The sequence below is a fragment of the Podarcis raffonei genome, chromosome 8 (assembly GCF_027172205.1).
Source record: "Podarcis raffonei isolate rPodRaf1 chromosome 8, rPodRaf1.pri, whole genome shotgun sequence".
Lineage (NCBI taxonomy): Eukaryota > Metazoa > Chordata > Lepidosauria > Squamata > Lacertidae > Podarcis > Podarcis raffonei.
This window is the reverse complement of record NC_070609.1, coordinates 26899510-26923922: the sequence shown is the minus strand read 5'-3', so window position 1 is coordinate 26923922 and position 24413 is coordinate 26899510. Positions and strand designations below refer to the sequence as shown.

At 45.5% G+C, this 24413-nt stretch overlaps 1 protein-coding gene across 1 annotated transcript in view; it reads right to left on the bottom strand.

Annotated features, from left to right (window-relative positions):
• Window positions 1–253: 253 nt before the first annotated feature.
• LIN28A (lin-28 homolog A) overlaps window positions 254–24413 on the bottom strand; it is a 52533-nt gene continuing 28373 nt past the window's right edge. Inside the window, exons 3-4 of the mRNA XM_053398696.1 lie at window positions 7500–7684; window positions 254–4807 (exon numbers count right to left, since the gene is read on the bottom strand). Coding sequence (XP_053254671.1) covers window positions 4591–4807; window positions 7500–7684 — 402 coding nt within the window. The 3' untranslated portion in view covers window positions 254–4590. The remainder of the gene's footprint in view (window positions 4808–7499; window positions 7685–24413) is intronic.

Genomic DNA, 24413 nt, shown 5'->3' with positions numbered 1-24413 from the left:
AATCTTAAGGCAATCTCCTACCCTGAGACATGTTCATACTCCAAATCTGCCACCTGAGGTCACTGCCTCACCTCATCTCAAGGTAGGGCCACCTCTGCTAGCAAGCAGACAGTGGTTTCACAAATTGGTCTTGCAGAAGTTTCTCCAGTAAATCCAAGGTTGAACAACCATTAGGTTCCCAAATCTAGCTCTCCAAAATAATTTGCCTTCACCTCAAGGTATGCTTTGCTGAAAGGAAGAGATGCACAGAAAGTTATGATCCATATTCTTTATTGGTTTCCATCGTTTTCCAAAACTGGTACAAAAATGAAAATTGGGGAGGGGAGGGGAATGCAGTCGTGGGGATTTTTGACGTCGCCACCAGACATAATCAGCAGGATAGCTGCTTGCTTGAACAGAGTCCTGCAGCTCAGACATGACCCTCCCCCCCTCTAAAAAGAACCCCACACAGTCACCCTCTCATCCCCACCCTCTCCCACCCATCCACCCACCCGCCTCATAAAAAGTCAAAGAGTTTGACACAAAACAAGCTTTGGTCGCTAGCAGTAAACATGGGAGTTACATTCGTTTTGTCTCCTAGTACACAATCATGTAGCCACGCAAGAAGTCGCCATCATCCCCCCCACCCTTCCCACCCCCAATACATTCAGTGCTCCCTATTCCACAGTGACCCTGAGTGCAGACTTGGCACCAGCCTGACTGCAATGCACACTGCTTGCCCCTAATGCATAGTGTCCATCACTGTCTAAATGGTAATGATATTGCCTATTCCAAGCAGCGATTTATTTGCAAGACCAAGCTGAAGAGTTTTAGAAACCATCTTGTCATTAAAAAAAAAAAAAAGGCCTGGGAGACTGACCTAAAGAATTTCCAAAACAATTCTGCAAACTAGTGGGAAGAAGCTGCAATCAACCCCCCCCCCAAAGAACATTGTTCCTCTTGGCTTGCAGATAAATCACTGTTATTTCAGAAGTCCAATTCTCTCATTGGTTGTAGGAAGATATGGGAAATTCCCCCCACCCCTTAACCAGCTCTCATGTGGCAAAGTTGCAAAGTGGCAAGGTACAAAGAGGGTGCCCCCCTCTATGCCCCTCTGGTGCAAATGCCCACCACATGCTTTGGCTATTTCCCACACCCTCAAGTTTGTAAACAATCATCAAAAAGGAAAACTGGAAATAAGCCAGAAAGATTTACATAAGATATTTACACATACTAAATATCTAAGAAGGGAATAGGGGGGAAACAATGCTACTGTATTTTACTTTATTTTTAAGACGGATACAAAACTAGAAGGGGTAGCATTTTAATCTTTGGACACACTCTAGGGAAGCATCCCTTTTCTTCTGGCAACTCAGAGCAAGCTATATAAACCAATGCATTTGGCCCCATTGACACAAGACACGTTAACCTGAGGTAGATAAGGTAAAGATCCCCACAGCAATTTCAAAACTAACATCCTGTATATTTCACACCTCCTCGCTGCAATCATTGCAGGAGAAGGAGGGAGAGGGAGGTGGGAAGAGACAGAGAGCACTCTCAGCTATAGGCAAGTGAGTGTTATCTAATATCAGCTTTTTGTTTTTAGTTTTCAAATTCCACTGCATGGCTCTGTAGCAGCTGGTAATGTTGGCCCTTGATAATCAGCCCACAACCAACACTTTCTTCGACTAGCAAAATGTTTGCAGTCCATCCAGTAAGGGAAAGCATGCAGAGCTGCTATGTAAGTTATGATATTTTTTTAAAAAAATGCTTGGCAATGCAGGTAATTTAGAAATGGACGGGCCCACCATAGATAAGTTATTCAAATATCCTGGATAGGAAACTCTATCTGTGGGAAATGGCTGATGATCTAGAGATTAACCAACAACCTTACATGTTTTTAAGTTCCCCCCAAATATTGACCTGTAAATTCACATCTCAGGAAAGCTGGCCAGGCTGATCCCCTTACTCTAGTGTAGAGGTTTAAGAGGCTTAAAAACTTCCAACCTTGAAGAAGCAGCACTTTGCTAAAAGAGTAGAATGCCAGAATTCCTCTTGGGATGCTCTTAATGTGGTTGGACTACAAGAGGAACTCACAAGACTAACTTGGGCACAGGAAAAGGAGAAAAAGCCAGGATGGTATGGAAATCCAAAAGGATTTTGCTGCCTGAACATATTACAAGGAGCCAACCAGGCTCAGCCAGGAGAACTTGTGAGTCAAGATCTCTCTGTCTTTCCACTCTGCCACCCTGATTCAGCAGCACCCAACATTCCCTTGCCTCACAACAGGGCCTTGTAGAAAGCCACCATGGGCCAAATCATTCAAAATTATGTGTGAGTGCAGTAGCAGCCAAGATGCAGATATGGTAACCAGGTGAGGACAGACAGTGTTAAGAATCTTAAGGAATGGTTGGATATCTGGGAACAGAGAGGGCATCCACCCCCAGAAAGGCGAAATGGGCTTGATACGTAAACTGCTTTTGTTGCCCATGCTTTATGCATCTGGCTGTGCTGTCCCTGTAGCCCCTAAATGGCCCAAAGGTACAACCCACAGGAAAGTTCTCCTACCTAAACTCCTTGGGAATGAACAGGAGCTGAGCAGGAGTGTCAATGCACAGGAGAAATGTCCCACCAGATTGTACATGAAATCCATTTGTGAATATAGCTGGGGGCGGATGCAGACAATCTATTCAAATACAGTGTCTAAAAACATCAGTCCACCCACCCACAGCAAGCTACAATTGAAAAACAGAGACTCTTTTGTTCTTTGTGCTGTTAAATGTAACAATGCCCCCCCAAAGTTTTTAAGCCACAAGGTTCCAATCTGTTCAGCCCCAGAAGGCTGCTGAGGTTCTTCCATCCCTGAGATGTACAAGAATACCTGAGAAATACATTGCAGTAATCATGTCCTCTTTTTTTCCTCTTCTTTTTCTTCCTTTTTTTCTCTTAAAGATTAAAATATACAAAAATACAAAACAGAATATTTATACTTTTCTTTAAAAAAAAAACAAAAGCAATGAACACTGAACCCCGTCCCCCAAAAAACCAAGAAAACAAAGAAAGCAAAAAGAAAGCAAACCCAAAGATACGTCATACACGCACGTCGTAGTGCAGGTTTCACATCACGGCTTCAGAGCAAAGAGACACCCACCCACCCATGTGTCTCACACGGCAAGTTAAGCTGTCCTGGGAACGAAATAAATTAAAGGCATCAGTAGGGAAAGCAGGCAGGGGGCAAGGGAACAGCAGCTTTACCTGATGAGTGAAAGTTCGAAAACAAAATGGGAAAGACTCGAACTCAAAATCTTTGTGCTTGAAATTAGCACAGTAGATCCTGCACTAAATTCCCTGTCAGGCTTTTTGGAATCAGAAAGTGTAAATTTAAAAATACTGCAAACAATACAAATTTAGTGTCCTGTGTTTGTGTTTGTATCTGTTACATTCTAGCCAAGTAATATAAAGCAGGTATGTGGACCCTCTGGCCTGTCAAATGTTGCTGAACTACAACCCCCATCATTCTTGGCTAGTGGCCATGTTTGCTGGGGCTGATGGGAGTTGTAGTTCAGTAGCAGCTTCCCACACCTGATGCAAAGCAACACATAGACAACAAAGAAAAACAAGCCATCTTTCCAAGTGTAGGTCTCAGGCCTGGTTTGACAGTTAAGGTAGGCCTTTGGCTTGTGGAAATAATTTCTGCCCACCACAGTACATGCATTGTTTAAAATGCTCCTTTTACATATCTGCAAGCGGGCCAACATTTCCTCAAAAACCTGAGGCCTAAATTTTTCCATTTGGCCAAGATGAGTCCCCACATACATATGGGCAGTAAGAAACTTTGGGGGTGATCCACACCTGGGCAGAAAACAGAGGCCACAATATTGTATCTGTCTGTGGTCCCCAAAGGTAGGAAATTTAGATGTATTATTTAGAACAGGGTCCTGAATAAACCCTTAATTCAATAGTGGGGAACCTGCAAACCTTCAGATGTTACTAGAACCCAGCTCCCATCAACTCCAGCTAGCATGGCCAGCGGTCAGGGATGATGGGAGCTGTGGTCCATTTACATCCCAGGGGTCACAGAATCCCTATCTGTGCCCTAAAGTTCTGACTTAAGTAGAATGAACAACTGCTTTCTCTGCCTGGCGTACTCCCCACAGCATGCAACCACATGAGAACTGGAGGCAGCTGTTTATTCCTGACAACTTTAACCTGTGCAAAAATAAAAAATCAACCCATCCCTGAACCAGATTTCTCAGCTGCTTTTTTTTTAACCCTCAAAATATTATTTGGATTGCTGGAGAAAGCAAAAATGAGAAAGGAGCAGCTGCTTCCCTATTTCCCAGAACTGAACAATTGGGGACAGGATTTGCAGAACTCCTTCCCATGCTGAAACAAGGGGAGGAGGCTGCGTCAACATTCAGGCTCCCTGAGCTTTCACTTTGCTGAAGTCTTACACGTTTTCAGAGCTGCTGTTCTCTTGCTAGGTGCCTGCCTTCCCTAAGCCTGGAGGCAGAGGCTATTCACTGTTCCCCCCACCCACCCACTCTTTTTTTGCCACCTCGATGCCCTGAAGCCTGTTGATCCGGTATATTCCCTACTGATTTCCCAACATCATTCCCTGGTTTCAGGAACAAGGGGTGAGCTGTGCATGTCCTCCTCCTCCTCCCGGAGGTAGGCGGGCTTTCCCTGAGAACTGGGCGACTGCTGCGTTTTGACGGGGCAGTTGGCCACCATGTGAGCAATGCTTTGGCAAAAGTGGCATTTCTTTGGTTGTGGCGGGAGCTTGCATTCTTTGGCGTGGTGATCCAGGCCGCCACAGTTGTAGCATCTGGGAAAGAGAAAAGAGACGGGGAGATGAGGCACGGGAGAGGTGCAATTTGTTAAAGATCACAAGAAGCCTTCGGCCTTCTCTTTTCAAAAAGAAAGACATCAACTTTAAGCCACAAAACCTAACATTGATTTACTTACAAGTTCTAAGTGCTCTGGGTCCAGAATACTCAAGAGTAAAACAACCACAATGTAAAAGAATTAATAATTTCAAATCCTTTAATAAACCGAACCTGGAAGCAGAATGTGCCATCAGGTGCAGCTACACAAGAATCATATACAGTTGTACATTGATTCCTTAATGGCTTAGTTGTTGAACAAATTGGCTCCCGAATGCCGCAAACCCGGAAGTAAGTGTTCTGGTTTGTGAACGTTTTTTGGAAGCCAAACATCCAACGTGGCTTCTTCTTGAGTTCAGGAAGCTCCTGCAGCCAATCGGAAGCCACACCTTGCTTTTCAAACAGTTTCAGGAGTCGAATGGCCTCCCGGAATGAATTAAGCGCGAGAACCAAGGTACCACTATAATTGCAGAGTTAGAAGGGACCATAAGGACCATCTAGCCCATGGGCAGGCAACCTAAGGCCCAGGGGCCAAATCTGGCCCCACCACCTTCTCAATCCAGTCTGCAGACGGTCCGGGAATCAGCGTGTTTTTACATGAGTGGAATGTGTCCTTTTATTTAAAATGCATCTCTGGGTTATTTGTGGGGTACAGGAATCTGTTCTTTTTTTCTCTCCAAAATATAGTCCGGCCCCCCACAAGGTCTGAGGGACAGTGGACCGGTCCCCTGCTGAAAAAGTTTGATGACCCCTGAATTCTAGCCCAAAGCTGTCCCATACAGGGATAGAACCTGCAACCTTGGCATTATCAGCACCATGCTCTAACCAACTGAGCTATCCAGTACAGTTCTCTCCAATTTAAGCATACAATAATTAAGGGCACACACCATCTGTATCATGAGTGGAAAGTACACATGAACGCCACTAGGGGGCAACCCTGCTCTGCTATCACACTGTTGACAGCTACTAAACTTCTCCTGCAGAAGGCAAGATTGATACAGTGATGAATCCAGTAGAGTCCCTAAGACGGTTGGATGGTGCCTTGTCCGGTTCCTTCTGGCAACTCCTGCAGCCAAGCTGGTGCCAAACGTATTGCTCTGTTTTCCTTTGGACCTTTTCAGCAAGGCCAAGGGGGGCGGGTCCTGTTGTCTGGGCAGCCCAAGACCTCCATACACACTGCCTAGGCTTGTGCCCAGGGAGGTCACCTTGGGTGCTGCTAATGCAGTGCTTTGACTTCACCCCCGGAGGCACACTCCATTGTCTCTTGAGAAACACGGATGCCAACAATGTTCATCTCCAAACACAGGAGGGCATTCCTCATGAGGCGGCGTACAATTCACTGACAAAGAACATGCTTTTCATGTATGCATCCACCCAAGCATATTTCCCTGCCATATGCATTTAAAAGAATCCCGGGTTGCAAGATCTTAAGCTGCTGACATTCAAAAGCAGTCAATTCTGCACAAAGCAGACAAATGGCTGAACTCAGCCTTCCCCAGCCTTCAGGTGTTTTGGAAAACGACTCCAATCAGCCCTGGTCAGCATAGCCCACGGTCAGGGATGATGGGAGTTGTAGTCCGAAACAGACCCACATTATGGTGTCTGTTTTCTTTTTCTGATCTCACTGTGCAAAGGGGAGGGGGTCTTAGGGGAAAAGAGACCGATCACAGCTCCATCCTGCAAACACACGTTCGCAGAACAGGAGCACCAGCCCGTGCTATTCAGCCCCTGGGTGCTTCTGACCTCTGACCTTTCACTTTTGAGTTTTTTGCCCTTTCCTGGGAAATTTGCATCTGCCATTCATTTAAAAGGCTGAGGGAAGCCCCTAGCACAATGTAAGGGCTGCTGCCCAATCCCTGTCCAGAGGAGGCAAAAGCCACTCAAGCTCTTTTGAGTTGCTTGGGCTCCGGCCTTAAAGTAACAAACTCTAGCAAGGTAGCATTCTTGATGCCTGCTACTGTACTGTGGGGAATGGCCCTTTAATTGTAGTGAGGGCAGGCAGGCAGGCAGCCAGGTTGGACAGCAGCTGAAGGTCCTGAAAGCCACACTGCCTCTTTGCCACCACCCCCCCCTTTGGGCCTCTGGGCACTGATTTTTAGCAGCAAACAGTCAGCGCTGCCACTTTTGAATGGGAGCAAAGCTTGGCTCCCACCTGCAGTGGACAACCACCAACTAAATTTGCCCCAAATGCAATGCCACGGCCTATAGATCTATTAAATAGATTCCATAGATCTATAGCCCAGGACACTGAATTGGGGGTGGGGGGAGTGAAAAACCCAGCATGCCGAGAGGCTCACAAAGTCTGTCCTGGGGTCTCAACCTGCTTTGGGAAGGGGTCTCAGGTTTGACCAAGGACAATCCCGAGACCCACCCTCCCCAAAATGTGTTTGGGGGAGGAAGCAAAATAGATGCCTTTTTGCCTCACAGTAGTGGCTGATATGGAAACCAGGCCTCTGTAGGACTGGGAAGATTAGGCCTTGCTGGGGAGAAACCCTAATAGTAATACTGCACTGGATTTGTTTTTTACTGTGGTCACCCAAAGCATCCTGGGAACTAGTTGGTTAAAGGATGCAGAACACCCAAGGTCTCATAAGCACAGCAGCTGCTTGTTTCCTTGCTTGAGCCAAGCCTTACCTATCTCCTTTCGGCCTGCGCTTCTGGAGGTTTTTCCCCTTTGGTCTCCTCTCGCTGCCGATGCAGAACACTCCCCCTGGGCCGGTGACTCGGATGGACTCCAAACCCTTGCAGGACTTCTTGAAGGTGAATTCGACTGCCTCTCCTTCCTTCAGGCTACGAAAGCCTTCCATGTGGAGCTTGCTCTGGAGGCCGGGGGGGGGGGGGACAGAAAATTATCCTGTCTTTGATTTTGTTCCCTGGATCTCATAAATTAAGTTTAATGTTTCCATCAATGCATAACCCCATATTTTATCATACCATTCTTTAACAGTTGCTGATCACTGTTTTCCTGCATATACTACTACCATTATTATTATTATTATTATTATTATTATTATTATTATTGGCTTTGTGTCAGGAAATCAGTTATAGAATTGCCGCGAGACATTCTGGTTTTGCTTGCAACATATTAACATGGTTACTCTTTTAGAAGTCATTCAGGCCTAACTCAAACTTCTGCTTTATAGCACATTTGCAGAAGAACCCAGGACAATAAGAAATAGAAAGCATGTGCCAGAGAACACACACACACGCACACAGATTTCAACTAATTAAAACTCAATCAGCTACATTGAAAGTCTCCATTGAACCACTGTGCTTGTAACATCTGCAGAGTGCGCCGATCAGGTCTCTAAGGGTCATCCTCTAACGCTTGTTCCGATTCATTTCTCAGCAATAAAAATGGATCGATGGTTGTGTATGTGTGTGTCCCTGGAGTGCTCAGTTTGCCATTGTGACATTACACCGCCTCCTTTTTACCTTTGATAGAGAAACATTTGTTGTTTAAATCCTGAGTTCCACAACAGTTTTATCTAAGGTGACGTAACCGTGGAACTTCCTACGTTTTTCACAAGAAGACTTTTCCACTGTTGCTGAAATAAGACTCTGCTAGTAAAAAAAACACCACCTCAAAGTGAGGTAGTGTAATCTGGGTCCCATCTGCACTGTATTTTTTAAAGCAGCATCATGCCAATTTTAACACTCATAGTCTAGGGTTGCCATATTTCAAACAGTGAAAATCTTGAACGCTTTTTTTTTTTTGCCAAAGTTGTTGAGGTTTTTTAGCAAATTCATATGGAAACATTAGTGTGCCGCCCCCCAAAGCATCCTGGGAACTGTCTCCTACAATTCCCAGAGTTCCCTGGGAAGAGGGGAATAGGGGTCTTCTAACATGCTCCCCATACAAAAGATGGAAAGAATGTTGGTGAGAGATAGCAAGTGAGGTTATGGTTAAAATTAGATTAGCACTGGGGACTTATTAGTTCACACTCCCTATTGCTATCATAATCAACAACAGCAACACAGCTAAAATACAGTGTGTGGTAAATTATGGTGTAAAGTGCCATCTCAGGATTAAAAGGAGCCCTATGGTCATTTTCAATCTGTTTTGGGAGAAGTGAAAATAATATATTTCCACCTATCCTGTGTTAACCATTTCCAAGACTTGCTGAAGTAGTTTCCACTATCATTCCTTATAGTCAGACAGGCCATCTGCTGTACACAACAGTTCCTTAGAACAGAAGGGTGGTTTTTTAAAAAAATAATAATGAATGGAGCATGCCCACCATTCATGAGTTGCTCAGTAACCTAGATCATGTGACTGCACTTAACTTCCCTCTGGCCGAGTTGCAGGGAAAGCCCATATTTAAAAATGGTGCAGAGCCATTGTGTTGATTGGCCATCTCACAGTCAGTGTCAGCTCTCTCTCGTCCGTATCCTCTCTGCTACCAACAAGCATTGGCCCCTCGGCCATTCTAAATGCACAGAAACTTTGTTTGTTTGCCAATTCAATAAAATGCAAGTGTATTAAAAGTAAAGCAAAGTAAGACGCAGGCTGATGAAGTTATTCCAAGAATGAAGCTGTGAGAAAGAAGTCACATTTAATTTGCAATCCTAAACACTGGACACAGTGGGGCTTACTTTGCACTAAACATACATAGGATGTGCAGTTGTTTTAACAGGTTTTTTGCTAACCTGGTGCCTTCCAGATGTTTTGCACTATAACTCCCATCAGACTTAACCCTCATTGCTTTTGTCTGACTGGAAGGTGTGCTTGAACTCTAATAATGCCTCCTGCTTTGCTGGATGGAGGGGAGAGAGGGAGTGCAGAAGCACAACTTCCATAAATAGGTAAAGTTAAAATCCATTGCTCTTCCCTCTTTTGTCTCTGGCCCCACCCACCCCTGGAATGTGGCCCCCAGAAGTTGCCCAGAAGGGAAGGCAACCCCCAGACTGAAAAAGATTCCCCTTCCCTGATTTGCAATCATTGCACCCACAGAAGCAACTGGGCAAACCACCCAAATGGAATGAAAACTGTGGGCACCTTGTGATAGTTCAAAGAGGTGCATTCAAGTCTCACCTTTGGCATGGCCTCACCACATAGACCTGAGCATGGGTGTTCAGAGGTAGAGGCAAGGGGCCAAGCACCCATCACCCCAGGCAAACCATAACCCACAATTGCCTGCTTTAACTGTTGTTTTTTACAGAGTAAAGTTCTAGTATTTGTGGAACTTGAGATAGGAGGCAAAATATACAGGCACTATTCTTTTCATATACAGTGGTACCTCAGGTTAAGAACTTAATTTGTTCTGGAAGTCTGTTCTTAACCTGAGGTACTACTTTAGCTAATGGGGCCTCCTGCTTCTGCTGCGCCACTGCTGCGCGATTTCTGTTCTCATCCTGAAGCAAAGTTCTTAACCCGAGGTACTATTTCTGGGTTAGCAGAGTCTGTAACCTGAAGCATCTGTAACCCCAGGTACCACTGTATATTTTTTTCCTGAGGAACTAGCCTGCTCCTCCACTTTCAGTGTTCTACCTTGCCTTCCCCTCCCCACCCCAAAGAAAATTCCTGTGGACACCCTTAGGTTTGATTATGTCACTTGCCCCATCCCGAGTGGAGCTCAGGCCATCACACCAGACTCGGGCTGTGTACACACCATACATCACACCATACATTTAAAGCACACACCACTCTACAAGAATTCTGGGAACTGTAGTTTTTGAAGAGTGCTGGGAACTGTAGCACTTGGGGGGTAGGATAGCGCCCAGGATTCTTTCAGGGTGCTTTAAATGTATGGTGCATAAACTGCCTTAAACACCATTTTCAACTTAAAAGGTAAAGGTAAAGGAACCCCTGACCATTAGGTCCAGTCATGGCAGACTCTGGGGTTGCGGCGCTCATCTCGCTTTATTGGCCGAGGGAGCTGGCGTACAGCTTCCGGGTCATGTGGCCAGCATGACTAAGCTGCTTCTGGCGAACCAGAGCAGCGCACGGAAACGCCGTTTACCTTCCCGCCAGCGCGGTACCTATTTATCTACTTGCACTTTGATGTGTTTTCGAACTGCTAGGTTGGCAGGAGCAGGGATCGAGCAACGGGAGCTCACCCTGTCGCGGGGATTCAAACCGCTGACCTTCTGATCGGCAAGTCCTAGGCTCTGTGGTTTAACCCACAGCGGCACCCACGTCCCATCCGTGTTTTCAACTTAGGCTCTCCAAAAGTCATCAAAAAGCAGAATGTGCTTCTCTGTTGACTAAGCAAACAGGTCAGACTCCCGGTACTTTTCAACCAGACCTGGGAAGGAAGAAGCATGCAGCTTTCCCCCATTCAGCACTTTTCCTCTACAACCCCTTCCCCCTTGACACAGCAAGCACACACCTGGGAGAGGGTTGTGGTGTCAAGTGGCAGCACTCCCTTCCCCAACCCATCCTCTCTCCTTTGCAGCTGTTTGACAGCAGCCAGAGTCCCATATCTGCCTCTGAGCCCTCTAGCCTGGCCCCTTACACCCTTTGCATTATTACCTGCTCTGTCCTTGCAAAAACAGGGCAAACCCAGTCACACTTTTTTTTTGTCGGTCTTTCATCAGATAGCTTGCCTTAGCACTCCCAGTAATCAGTCTATTTAGATTGATAGAACAAAACCTTTACCCCTTATCGGCGTTCAATTCTAATCACAAATGGGGCATATCTTTGACATTTTGAGGCAACGCAAGCATATAATCCTTGCTGCAGATTGGCATATCAATCTATTGTTGGCATGGATTGAAAGTGCTGGGGCTTCTACAAGCCTTCCTTTGATGTCAATGTATGAGGTTCGATCAAATGATTTCCAAATCCAATTTCACCCCTGGCCACAGATGCTTCACAGTGGTGTCTTCTCATGCGGCTGGGAGGGAGGATGCTGAAGACTCTCCCCCATCTCAATAGAGTTGCACGATTCACACATAAGCACGGACCCATATGGGGTCGAACCACAAGAGAAGCGTCTCCCACCTGGAAATGTGAATCATAGCCATATCCTGCAGGACAGATTAATCCCAGATGCCAGATGTGCCCATTTTGAGAACAGGTGGGTCTACTGAATTGTAAGCTTTCAAACAGGTACTGCGAATAAATACAACTCCCCACCGACAAGCCTATTTAGCCTTATCTGGTACTCTGGGAATGCCTATAATGACTGGGACCTGCAACAAAACGTTACAGCATGGACTGTACCCCTGGCAGCCACTTTAGTGCTTCTAAAGTCAGTGATGGCCACAAACTTGGATGGCTTTAGGATTAGACAAATTCATGGAGGAGAAGGCCATCAGTGGGAGCCAGTGTGGTCTAGTGGTTAGGAGTGGTGGACTCGTAATCTGGGGAACTGGGTTCGTGTCTCCGCTCCTCCACATGCAGCTGCTGGGTGACCTTGGGCTAGTCACATTTCTCTGAAGTCTCTCAGCCTCACTCACCTCACAGAGTGTCTGTTGTGGGGGAGGAAGGGAAAGGAGATTGTTAGCTGCTTTGAGGCTCCTTGAAGGGAGTGAAAGGCAGGATATCAAGTCCAAACTCTTCTTCTTCATCAATGGCTACTAACCCTGATGGCTAGGTTCTGCCTCCAGGGTTGGAAGCTGAATACAGATTGCTGGAAACTGCAGGAGAGAGGATCTTGCACACAGATCTTGCTTGTGGGTTTCCTACAGGCATCTAGCTGGCCACTATGAGAACACGATTCTGGGCTAGATGGACCATTGGCCTGATATAGAAGAGCTAATCCTATGTTCCATTCTGGATTCCAGCCACTCCATCCCTCCCCCCATATTTTTCCCAACATTAGTCAGAATTATGTGGCCACTGGGTATGCCCAATCCTCAATGTACTGTTCTGAGAACGTCCTGCCCTTTTGGGATTTCCCCCAAGCCCACTGATACCTCTGCCATGTGTGGTAAAGGTAAAGGGACCCCTGACCATTAGGTCCAGTCGTGGCCAACTCTGGGGTTGCGGCGCTCATCTCGCTTTATTGGCCGAGGGAGCCGGCATACAGCTTCCGGGTCATGTGGCCAGCATGACTAAGCCACTTCTGGAGAACCAGAGCAGCGCACAGAAACGCCGTTTACCTTCCTGCCAGAGCAGTACCTATTTATCTACTTGCACTTTGACATGCTTTCGAACTGCTAGGTTGGCAGGAGCTGCCATGTGTGAGTAGGTGCCAATTGTTTTGGCAGCATGTGCAACTGGTGCTCACAGGTGGAACATCAGGAACGGGGGGGGGGGTGTGATAAAAGAGGTTACACCAGCATTTCCAGAAATGCTGCCTCCCCCTCCCCTTATTGAAATGCTGCCTATGAATTACAACATTAAAAGAAAACAGGGCTGCTCTTGTGCAAGGCTTTTAAAAGCTGATTTTCCAACTGCACACATTTTCCTTTAGACACCCTACGCTAAATCATCATCATCATCCTTCAGGAACAAACAAACCATTTTCATATGGCACCAGAAGGCCAGGAGTGAAGAGGGCAAAGGAACCCCCAGTCAGGGGAGCTCCAAAGCCTGGGGGCTATGGCCAATAAGACCCTGTCCAGAGTACCCACCTGCTTCTTCAGAAGGCAATGGGATAGGGAAATAGACTGTGACCTATGCAAATGGGCAGGCTCATTTGAAAGAAGGAGACCCTTAAGATCTCCAGGTCCCAGGAGTAGTAGAAACAGGCGCTGGCCCTGGGATTTGGATGGCAACTTTGGTGCAGGGCTCCAACCTGGGAGAGGCAGGACATGCAAACTAAGAATTAGGCTGTATTTTGTCTTGTTGGACACTCTGTGTTGGGCAGTGGGCCTTTTGCTGCATTGGGGTCCTGACAAATGCCCAACTTTGCCACATTCTGGAGGCAGACTTGCTAGAAGCCACCTTCATCTTCTTCTTAAATAGTTATATCATGCCCCTCAATACAAGGACTTCCAGGGCTGCCAACAGCAAGCGAGCACCATAGCCCAGAGGTAAAGCATTTGCTTTTCGCGCAGAAGGCCCTTGCTGAAATTCCTGGCGTTTCCAGTTATGGCTGGAAAGAGGCCCGTCTGAAGCCCTGAACAGCCACTGCAAGTCATATACAAAGCAGTACAGGGAAGCTTCCTGCATTCCCTGTGGTGTGGTCTCATTCTTTTCTCAGAAAGGCAAAGAGCCACATTGGGCAAGTTAATTCAGAGAGGCTCAAAGTAAGGCAGTTTCTTATGTTCCTAAATAACAATCTTGCCCACCTTCCAGGGTGGCAGCCTCAGTTCCTGTAATGTGCTACTAGCCAAGGCTGTGGAGCCTCACCTGTTGCCCTGGCTGGACTGAGCAACACTCTTAGAGCTGCACATAGTAAGGGGATAAGACTAGAGGAGGGCAAGCTGTCTTGTCTGCCATTGCTGACCTTCTCAAGGAAACCAGGATGCCTTTCCAAGGGCTCCCGGGAATACAGTTCAGAAAACTATAGCAATAAAACTAAGATACACCCACATATACACACCTCAAACTCAGTGATCTGGTGTTTACAGAGATCCTGAGGATAAGTAAAGGTAAAGGGACCCCTGACCATTAGGTCCATTCGTGACTGACTCTGGGGTTGCTGCGCTCATCTCGCTTTATTGGCCGAGGGATCCAGCGTACAGCTTCTGGGTCATGTGGCCAGCATGACTAAACCGCTTCTGGCAAACCAGAGCAGCGCATGGAAACGCCGTTTACCTTCCAGCCAGATCGGTACCTATTTATCTACTTGCACTTTGACGTGCTTTCGAACTGCTAGGTTGGCAGGAGCAGGGACCGAGCAACGGGAGCTCACCCCGTCACGGGGATTCAAACCCTGACTTTCTGATCGGCAAGTCGAACCCTGACTTTCTGATCCGCGTCCCGATCCTGAGGATACTGAAACCTTAAGGGCGCATGTGGGTGGGTGGGTGTGCGCGTGTGGGTGCATGCATGAGCCATATTTTTAAAAGTCCATCTCCCCAGTGGTCAAAGAGATGCACCAATTTGCACCAAGGGACAAGATAGATCAGTGTCTCCTTGCAAATATGGGCAGCCGACCCTCTGTGCTGGAAGCCGCTGCCTCTCAGGGAGTGCTGAGTGAAATGTGAAATACCGCTGTTTATTTTGAGGAGTGCTTGAGAGATTGGCCAACCAACACCAACAACAAAAAAAAGCAATCTTCTCTTCCCCTGGGGAACAGGAGGGAGAAAATTGCAAGGAAGGCTGTCTGCCCCCCTCCCTTTGGCCCTGGGTCTTTTGAAGTGACCTGCAAAAGAAGCTGGTGGTCTTCAGAGCACCCCAAGCCCTCCCCCCTCCTTCACAAAACACACACATTGTTCAAATTCCTCTGTTATCAGATAGGTAATCAAACTGAAGCCCATTGAATTAGTCAAATAGCCCCCTTGCATCTGAAAGAAAGAGGCCCAATGCCCCATCTCCACACACCACACACAAAGCAGGAACATTCCCAGGCCTTCTCCAAAAACTCTTCCACCACCCCTCCCCCCTTCTTCCCCCAAAAAAGGACTTAAGAAAAAAAGAAACAGGAGCTGTTAGAGGGAGAGAGACAGAGACAAGAGCACAAGTGGGAGAAGGAGAGATTCTGGCCGCAAAGGCGGCAAAAAGAAGGGATTCGGCTTTTAACCACCAGAACTGGGCAAAGGGAACAAAGAGCTGCCCTGGTCCACAGGGATGGCCAAATTCCAGAAGTTCCAGTGTCTTTGGAGGAGGGGAAACTTGGCTGTGTGAAAACCAGAGTCTGTCTCCATCCATGGAATTACCAACTTTTAAAGCCGGTGAACGAACAACTGCCTATTTTTGCCATGGTAGCGCAAAATGTGTATATAATTGGGGTTCTACAGCTATCATGGTATAATTGTGACTGCCTATTGTCATTTTAAAGCCTGGTTTTGCTTCTTAAATTCAACGAGGTCTGTAATCGGACGCAGGCTTCCACCAACAGCTGGATGATGGTCAAATCTGGATGTGCTCTGCGCATATGCTGATGCTCAGTGGTGCAGCATCTGTTTGCATGCAAACAGTCCCGGGTTCACTCCCCAACATCTTCAGGAAGGGATGCAAAAAAAGACTCCTTTCTAAAATCCTGGAGAGCCACTGTCAGTCAGTGTAGATAACACTCAGCCAGGTGGACCAAGGAACTGATTCAGTATAAGGCAGCTTCCTATGTTCCATTATATTTCTAGGCTGCATCCAACAGGCCGAAGGTATCATATGACACAGACAGGGGTGGATATCCCCTGGATATTACACACAAGTAAAATCCTGGATCAAGGCCAGAGTTAGAAAAATATCCCCGGTCCCTAATGATCACTACTCTTCCTAACCTAACAGTGGCATTTTCTGTTTGCTGAGAAAAAGGAAGCAGTTAACGCTCTGCTTTACAGTGGTACCTCGGGTTACATACGCTTCAGGTTACAGACTCCACTAACCCAGAAATAGTGCTTCAGGTTAAGAACTTTGCTTCAGGATGAGAACAGAAATCGTGCTCTGGCGGCGTGGCAGCAGCAGGAGGCCCAATTAGCTAAAGTGGTGCTTCAGGTTAAGAACAGTTCCAGGTTAAGAACGGAGCTCTGGAATGAATTAAGTACTTAACCCGAGGTACCACTGTATATTTCTGCAATGCAACCTGCCCTTATCTTTTGCATGTTGAGACCTCTATCTGCCACTTTTTCCGAAACACAATTTTTTTTAGAGGCAAGACTGAATGAATATGGGCACACCATTCTGATTTCAACATATACACACAAACATAGATAAGGATGCACTCTGCCTACAGCAGCTTCTAAGAATATAAGAAGTGCCCTGCTAGATCAGGCCAAAGGCCCGAGTCCAGAATCACTTTCTCACAGTAGTCAACCAGGTACCTGTGGGATGCTCAGAAGCAGTGTTCAAAACTAGCCAGGCGCCAGGCACGTTTTGCTGCTGGCGTGGGTCCAATTGCGACTATGTGGAGATCTCTAGGTGCCAGGTTGGCGACCCCAGTTTAAAAGCCTCTGCCTTAGTCCATTTTCCACTGTGTGTGTTTCTCCTTCTTGCATACTGGGACAAGTGAATTGTTCTAAGAGCAAGCTACCGTCAAGCAACGTAGTTGAGATCAGAGAATTGTAGCATTGGAAAGGGCCCTCCAGGGGCCATCTAGTCCAAACCCTTGACAAATGGACCTTATTCCGTTGTGGCAACCATTTGTTTAAGGTGCTATTTGGCACCTAGCTTATATAGCTGTGTCTCTAACACTGCTCAGAAGCAGGCCCTGAGTGGCAGCAGCACCTCTTTCCACTTGTGATTCTAGGTGCTGTGTGAATAATCTTCCAATGTTCAACTTCATTGCATGGCCCCAGGTTCCAGCATGACAAGAGGGGGAGAAAAGCTATTTCTTTCTCCACACAAGGCATATCTTATACATTTCTATCATGTTTCCCATTGACTCGCTTCCCCCCCAAACCAAAATAAATACCACTTATTGCTTGGTATGGATAAGCAATCCCTAATAATTCTCAGAAAATATCAGCAATCCATAAACACCAACAGGAGGTTATTCTGATGCTCCTCCTCCCTCTGTTCCAGAGCGGGGAAAGAAACTGCAGGTCTCCCGTTTCTTCCTTTTTCTGCTGGAAACCCTTTATTCCTCCCAAAATTTACCCCTCAACAAACACCATTCAATTCCTTTTCTTCTGACATTGTGCTGGGCGAGTTGTCTTGCTGACCATCCAACTCTCTGTACCTTGACTGGACATTCTGTACTTCAAACAGCCTGTCCATGTCAGTCACTGATCTGTCCAGGATTTTTACACAAGACTGGAGCAGCCACTCCAGATAAAACCATTTGGCTGTCAATGCAACATTACCCTTCTTGCTTGAAAATATTTTTCTTGTACTTAACTTTCCAGTATTATTTTTCTTTTTTTAAATATGCTTTTTATTAGTTTTCTTACTTAACAAACACACACAAGAAATTGACAAAAATGATAAAATAATAACAAAACAAAACAAACATACATCCATAAATCCATACGTTCTTACAAAAGGACTTGAGCCACCATATTCTTAATTCCCAATTCCTTATCTTCCTCAATAGACCCGTCTTCCTCAAAGCCGTCTTATCTGTTTAATAAACTGCTTCTTTAATCATTTCACTATTTCTTCTGTTATCTGAATACTATACTTATAATCCATATTGTGGTTTGTGGGGAAAAAACTTGAAGGCACTGGTTTTTTAAAATATTCTTTATAAATTTCCCACTCCTTTTTGGTTTGGCTGTCTCCTAATTGTCTCCATCATTTTTGCCACTTCAGATATTCAAATAATTTATCCTGCCATTCCTCTTTTGTTGGTACTAATTCTCCTTTCCAATTTCTGGCAATTAATATTCATGCTGCTGTTGTAGCATATAAGAATATTCTCTCTCTTTTCATTTGGAATATCTGAATCTAAAATGCCTAAGAGGAAGGCTTCTGGTTTCTTTATGAAAGTTTGCTTAAACATTATTTTTTAATTCCTCATATATAATACCCCCAAAATTCTTAATTTTTTTGCAACCCCACCACATATGAAACAGTGTCCCTTCTGCCTGTTTACACCTCCAGTATGTATTAGATCTCATTTTATACATTTTGGATAGTTTGCTGAGAGTAATGTACCACCTGTAAAAACAGGTTTTCAGTATTTTATTTCTATCCCATCTTTTTCCCCCCTCCAAGAAACACAAGGTGGCTTACATGATCCTCTTCCTCCTCCTCCTCCTCTCCATTTTATCTTCACAACAACCCTGGAAGGTAGGCTAGGCTAAGAATTAGGGACTGGCACAAATTTACCCACAGAGCTTCCTGGCCAATCAGGGACTAGAACCTGGATTTCCCAAGTCTCAGTCTAACATTCTAACCACTACACAACACTGGCTGCTCCCCCTCCACTGCATTCCATTTATTGCCTTTTCTCTCTCCCTTCCTCCAAAAAGCCACAGACAACTTACTGTCTCCTATTGTTTTTATTTATTGTCCACCCCTTTACCCTAAGGTCTCAGGGTGGGTCACAACAATTTGAAACACAACATTAAAAACCGTTTCAAAACTAATGACGACAAAAAATACAATCACGGAAAATAACATCTGATAAAAATAACAATAGCATCTAATAAAAAGTAACAAAAGTTTATACAAATGCTAATTTTACACTCAGATTTCCAATCTTTCTTCATTATATGCAGTTTCACATTTGCTTCAATTTACAGCTCTAAGCTGAGAATGTGACTCGCATCTTGGTGCTCCCAACAAACTTGTAGTGTAGGCAGGGCTGAGTGAACAAGTGACAGGCCGATAGTCATGGCTGGGAGAGGATTTGAATCCAGATGGTCTCCCATCCAGCCATATTCAAAAAGCACAAGTTCTTCAACCTTGAGCCCCCAGATGTTATTGGACTACAACTCCTGTCCTTAACTGGACTCTGTTGAAATGAGAGGTATTTTTTAAATCTCGTTTAAGGGTACATTTTTTCCTCAGTTCCCAGCACAGCCTCTTTTGAGGAGATCAAGGGTGGAAAGAAAGAAAGAAAGAAAGAAAGAAAGAAAGAAAGAAAGAAAGAAAGGAAGGAAGGTAGAGTGCCATATTTGATGGATATCCCTGCATTTGTACATAGGAGCTATGCATTTTTTTTGCATTTACAGCAGCATTAAACCATGGACGTTGTTTCTACCTAATGTGTTTAGGAGTGGGATGTCAGTCTCTTTGTTTGTTCTGCTCGGTTTCAGACTCTGTCCCTTTGACAGGCCAATAGAAAAAGAACAGCCCTTCCTCTAAACCTATCACCAGTATCAACAGAAATATCCTATGGCGGCCTTCATTAATATGACCTCTGAAATGTTTAGGACTACAGTTCCCTTCAGCCCCAGCGGAAGGGAGTTGCAGTTCAAAACATTCGGAGGGCACCAGGTTGGGTAAAGCTGACCGGTATTTAAGAACCCATTTGTTTCCAGATCAAAATATGCATAGTGCTGAAAGGAAACCAAGAACTGGCACTGCTTTATAGCCCCAAGCTGTGTGCTTTCAACAAGTACCTCCTGCAGTTGCCATCTCTTCAGGAGGCCAATTCCATACAGTGTAGGAATCCAGGCCTTTAATGTAACAGCACCTACTCTTTGGAATTCCTCCCTCTTACATTACAGAGGGCAGAGTCTGCTGGGGAACTTTCCTTTTTCAACAAGTCTTTCAAACTGATAATTTTTTTTAATCCCACTTTGCATCTATATTAGATTTGCAATTGTTGCATCGATGTTTTCAGATGTGTTTATTGTTAAACTGAAAGGTTTTCTAGGAAGAGATCCATAAATACAGTCAAATAAATAAATGCATGCTTTGAATCTGGGCACAGTGCAGTGAACCCTGAAAGATCATATTTCATTTCTTCTTCTTCTTTTTATATATAAAAAGCTTCTAGTCCTTAAGGCTGCAATGGCTGGCTCGAAATGGTGAAACCAAACTTTGGAGCAGGGAGCTGAGCAGGAATTACTAGTGAGAGGATAGAGAGATTTGCAGAGCACTGAAGAACCAGAATAAATTATGCTCGATACTATATTCCTATTGCACACTTATTTCCGAGTTAGCCCCACTGAACATGGTGGGATTTAGTTCTGTGTAAACACATGAGCCTCTTTCACAACCACTTTATCCTCCCATCAACCCTGTGAGAAGCCTAACGCTTCATGTGTGATTGGGGGTTTCCATCTGTAGTCCTAGTCCAACATTCTAACCAAACACCACATTGGATGTGGTGCTTAATTTGCATCATCCACACAGGTGACAGAATTCTGCTTTCCTCAGATAAGCTGGATTGTCCAAGGCTACCCAAGGCGCAGGTGAAACTTGAATCCAGGTGTCCCTGCACTGGATCTATCCAAAGAACTACGGCAGGGATAGGCAAGCTAAGGCCTTTGGGCCAGATGCAGCCCAATCACCTTCTCAATCTGGCCCACATGTTTTTACATGAGTAGAATGTGTCTTTTTATTTAAAATGCATCTCTGGTTTATTTGAGGGACAGTGGACTGGCCCACGGCTGAAAAAGGTTGCTTAAGGATACAATTCTACAGTAGGCAAGAGCAGTCTTGCAAATACGTCTACAGAAGCTACTAGTCTATGAAAACAAAACAAAAAAACTTTAAAATAGATTAACCCACCTGTGCATATATAGTTAGTGTTAGCCACGTGTGGCATCCTGAAATAGAACACCCCACCCCACCCCGAAAAGTCCCTGGGTGAATGCTCAGTGCAGGTAATGATATCCAAACCTATTTTAGATCAGCTTTCTATCTGAGCACTAGTGTGGTAGCTCTAGGCAAGAAATCACATACTGAAGATGAATGTGGGGATGACCATACTGAAAGACGAGTTGGGACTCCTGCACTGCTGGGGGTTGGACTTGATGACCCTTGGGGTCCCTTCCAACTCTATGGAGGAGGCAGGACTCAGATGACTCAGAGGAGGCAGGACTAAGCAAAGGATTCCATCCCTCCTCTGCACCCAGCATAGAAATGCAGTAGCATGCTGCTCCAGGAGAGACAGGGCTCTCTTTCTCTCTCCTTCCCTCTCCTGCTAGTCTCTAGCAGGCTAATAAAAACGTTTTGCAGGTTAGTAACTCTTACGGGCTTCCTTGTGATGTCAGACACATCTGATCGGCATGGACCAAAACTTTGAATGGAAAAACTTCCTCCATACTGGCAGTGCTCCATCAGAACATATGATCTGCTTTTCAAATTCTTGACTGACAATCTCTGTAACTAAACACCCCTACTTAACCTGGACATTGAGCAAGAAAGGAGGAGGTGCTACAATGAGCCACACTGCTTCCGAAAGCAGGTGGGAGATAATATTTTGATTGCTCTACTGCCTTAAAATCAACAAGAGATAGCAATAGAAGCTCACACACAAAACAGGAACGGTTTTCTTAAAATGATCAGTTTCTAAGTGAAAGGTTTTGAATTCCACCAATCAACAGAATGATTATTACATTGAGATCCCATTGTTCCTCAAAGGAGCTCAAAAAGCAGGATTCCTTGTTCTCCTCATCTCTCCTGCACCATAATCCTCTCACCATAATCTTGGGTCCCCAAAATTGGAGACAACCAAATCCCAACTCCTTTAAACCTAAAACACAAATACATCTATCCTCCTTCCTAAATGCAAAGGTCAGTCCTTCTCCTGCTGCCCCCATCGATAGATTGGGCGAGAAATAATATGACCTATTTTCTTAGATTTGTGGGGCAATCCAAAGCAATGACAAAACCAATACAGAAGAAGAGCTGTCATTGTTCTCCAGACAGAAGTCTCCTCAAGGAGGCCCATGGCATGACAGAAGATGATGACTGGGGTTTACACCCTCACCTTGAAAACATAGGAAGCAGCCTTAAACTGAATGGGCTTCATTGGTGCATCAAGCTCAGTATCAACTACACAGTATCTACCACAGAGCTGAAGTCCTTCATGACTGCATACAGCCTACCATCTCAAAGACTTCTCAAGCATGGGAATCAGCCACAGCCCTGCTGTTGTCCAAGCTTGATGAGAGGAGATCTGTCAAGAGGACAGACCTCCTTGTGGCACTCAGGGCCACAGCACAGCTTCCAGCAACAGGAGAGACTGCCGTGGTGCTGGATGCTGCCATCAGGGCTCCACTGTTCTCCTCAGGAAACTCCCAAACATTCCTAGTGCAAATCACAGTTTTCCTGCCATATCTCTTGCAGCACCTAGCATGCATGGACAAGCTGAAGATCATGTGGGATGCCGAGTTCCCAATAGCCTAGAGGCAGCAGTCAGAGTGAAAAGGAGAAAAGGTTCGAGGATGCTTCTGTGTTGGAGCATAAGAAGCTGCCTGCTCATGAGCCCATTTAGCTCAGTAAAGCCTACACAAGCTGGCATTGGCTCTCCAGGATTTCAGACCTACGGTCTTTTCCCAGCGCTGCCTGGAGAGGCCAGGGATTGAACCCAGTGCTTTCTACATTCAAAGCAGATGCTCCACCAAAATTACAATATATCGCCTCTGTTTACTAGAACAGAATATAAAGGGTTCTCACGGAACACCAACAGCCTCTGCAACATATTGTTAGTGGGCAGGGCAACCACCTGTCAATCACACATTGTCATTATGGTTTCACATGATTGCTCCACTATCTCTGTTGGACTAAAAAAAAAATAATACAGGTGGATAATTTTAGGTCACATCCACACCATGTGCTTAAAGCACATCCCTCTCCCGCCCAGAGAATTCTGTAAACTGTACATTACCCCTCTCAGAGATGCAATTCCCAGCACCCCAACAAACTAAAGTTTTAAGATTCTTTGGGGAATCTTTTAAATGTATGGTGTGAAGTCATACTGTGGACTTCATTGTGTTAGAGCAGGAGTTGCTTTAGATGGCTGTGTGTGTTACATCACTTATTTAAAAACTGGGTAAGCCAGCCCTGCTGCAGTTGTGGGGCCTGAACTCTGCCCCAAAGTCCTGCCCTGGTGGCACCACTGCCCTCCCCCTTTTTTACTGTGCAACTTTTTAACCCTTGCCTGGCAAGCTGTATCTGCAAAAATAACATCTACGTAAGAAGTCATTTTCTGATGTCCATCTATTCACTCTCAAGAGAGATGGTAAGAAATGGGTTAAAAATGGACCCCATATAGCAGCTTGGAATTATGGGTGCCTCTGGGATCTGAAAAGGAGCTGCTGCCTTTGAATGGTCAGCTAATATCAAATGAGCAAGATAGACTTTGTCCAGGAACAATCTATAATCACTGCCCCCCCCCGCACCAGGTGTGACTAATGGCTGCATACCTTTGATCAGACCATTTAGGGAAGGAAATGACATGGGTTTTACCATCACAGAAGACTTTCCTGATTAAGCTCAGGCTCCTTGCTTGTTTTACAAGCCTGATGGGCTACTCACCCGAAAGGGGCATGTTATATATCCTTTGGCAGTTGTCTCCAAAACCACTTTACTATCACTTATTCCCAAAGGAAGGGGTATGTGTTGGGAATACATGCCCAAAAGCTTTCTGCAGCCAACAGAGCATGCAACATGGTGGAGCCAAATCTATCACTTTTGCTTTCAAACACCAGCAGTGTTTTGTACCATATAAAAAGGTAAAGGGACCCCTGACCATTAGGTCCAGTAGTGGACGACTGTGGGGGTGCGGTGCTCATCTCGCTTTATTGGCCGAGGGAGCTGGCATACAGCTTCTGGGTCATGTGGCCAGCATGACTAAGCCGCTTCTGGCAAGCCAGAGCAGCGCACGGAAACGCCGTTTACCTTCCCGCAGGAGCGGTACCTATTTATCTACTTGCACTTTGACGTGGTTTCATACTGCTAGGTTGGCAGGAGCAGGGACCGAGCAACGGGAGCTCACCCCATCGCAGGGATTCGAAATGTCAACCTTCTGATCGGCAAGCCCTAGGCTCTGTGATTTAGACCACAGTACCACCCGCATCCCTTTGTACCATATACAGAATATAAAAACAAGGAGTTCATTTTTGAAAGGAGAGTTTCTGGTTAGCAAGGTTCCCTGACAATCAGCTTGAAGCCCTGAGCCCAAAACCCAGATGAAAGAAGGGTGAGGT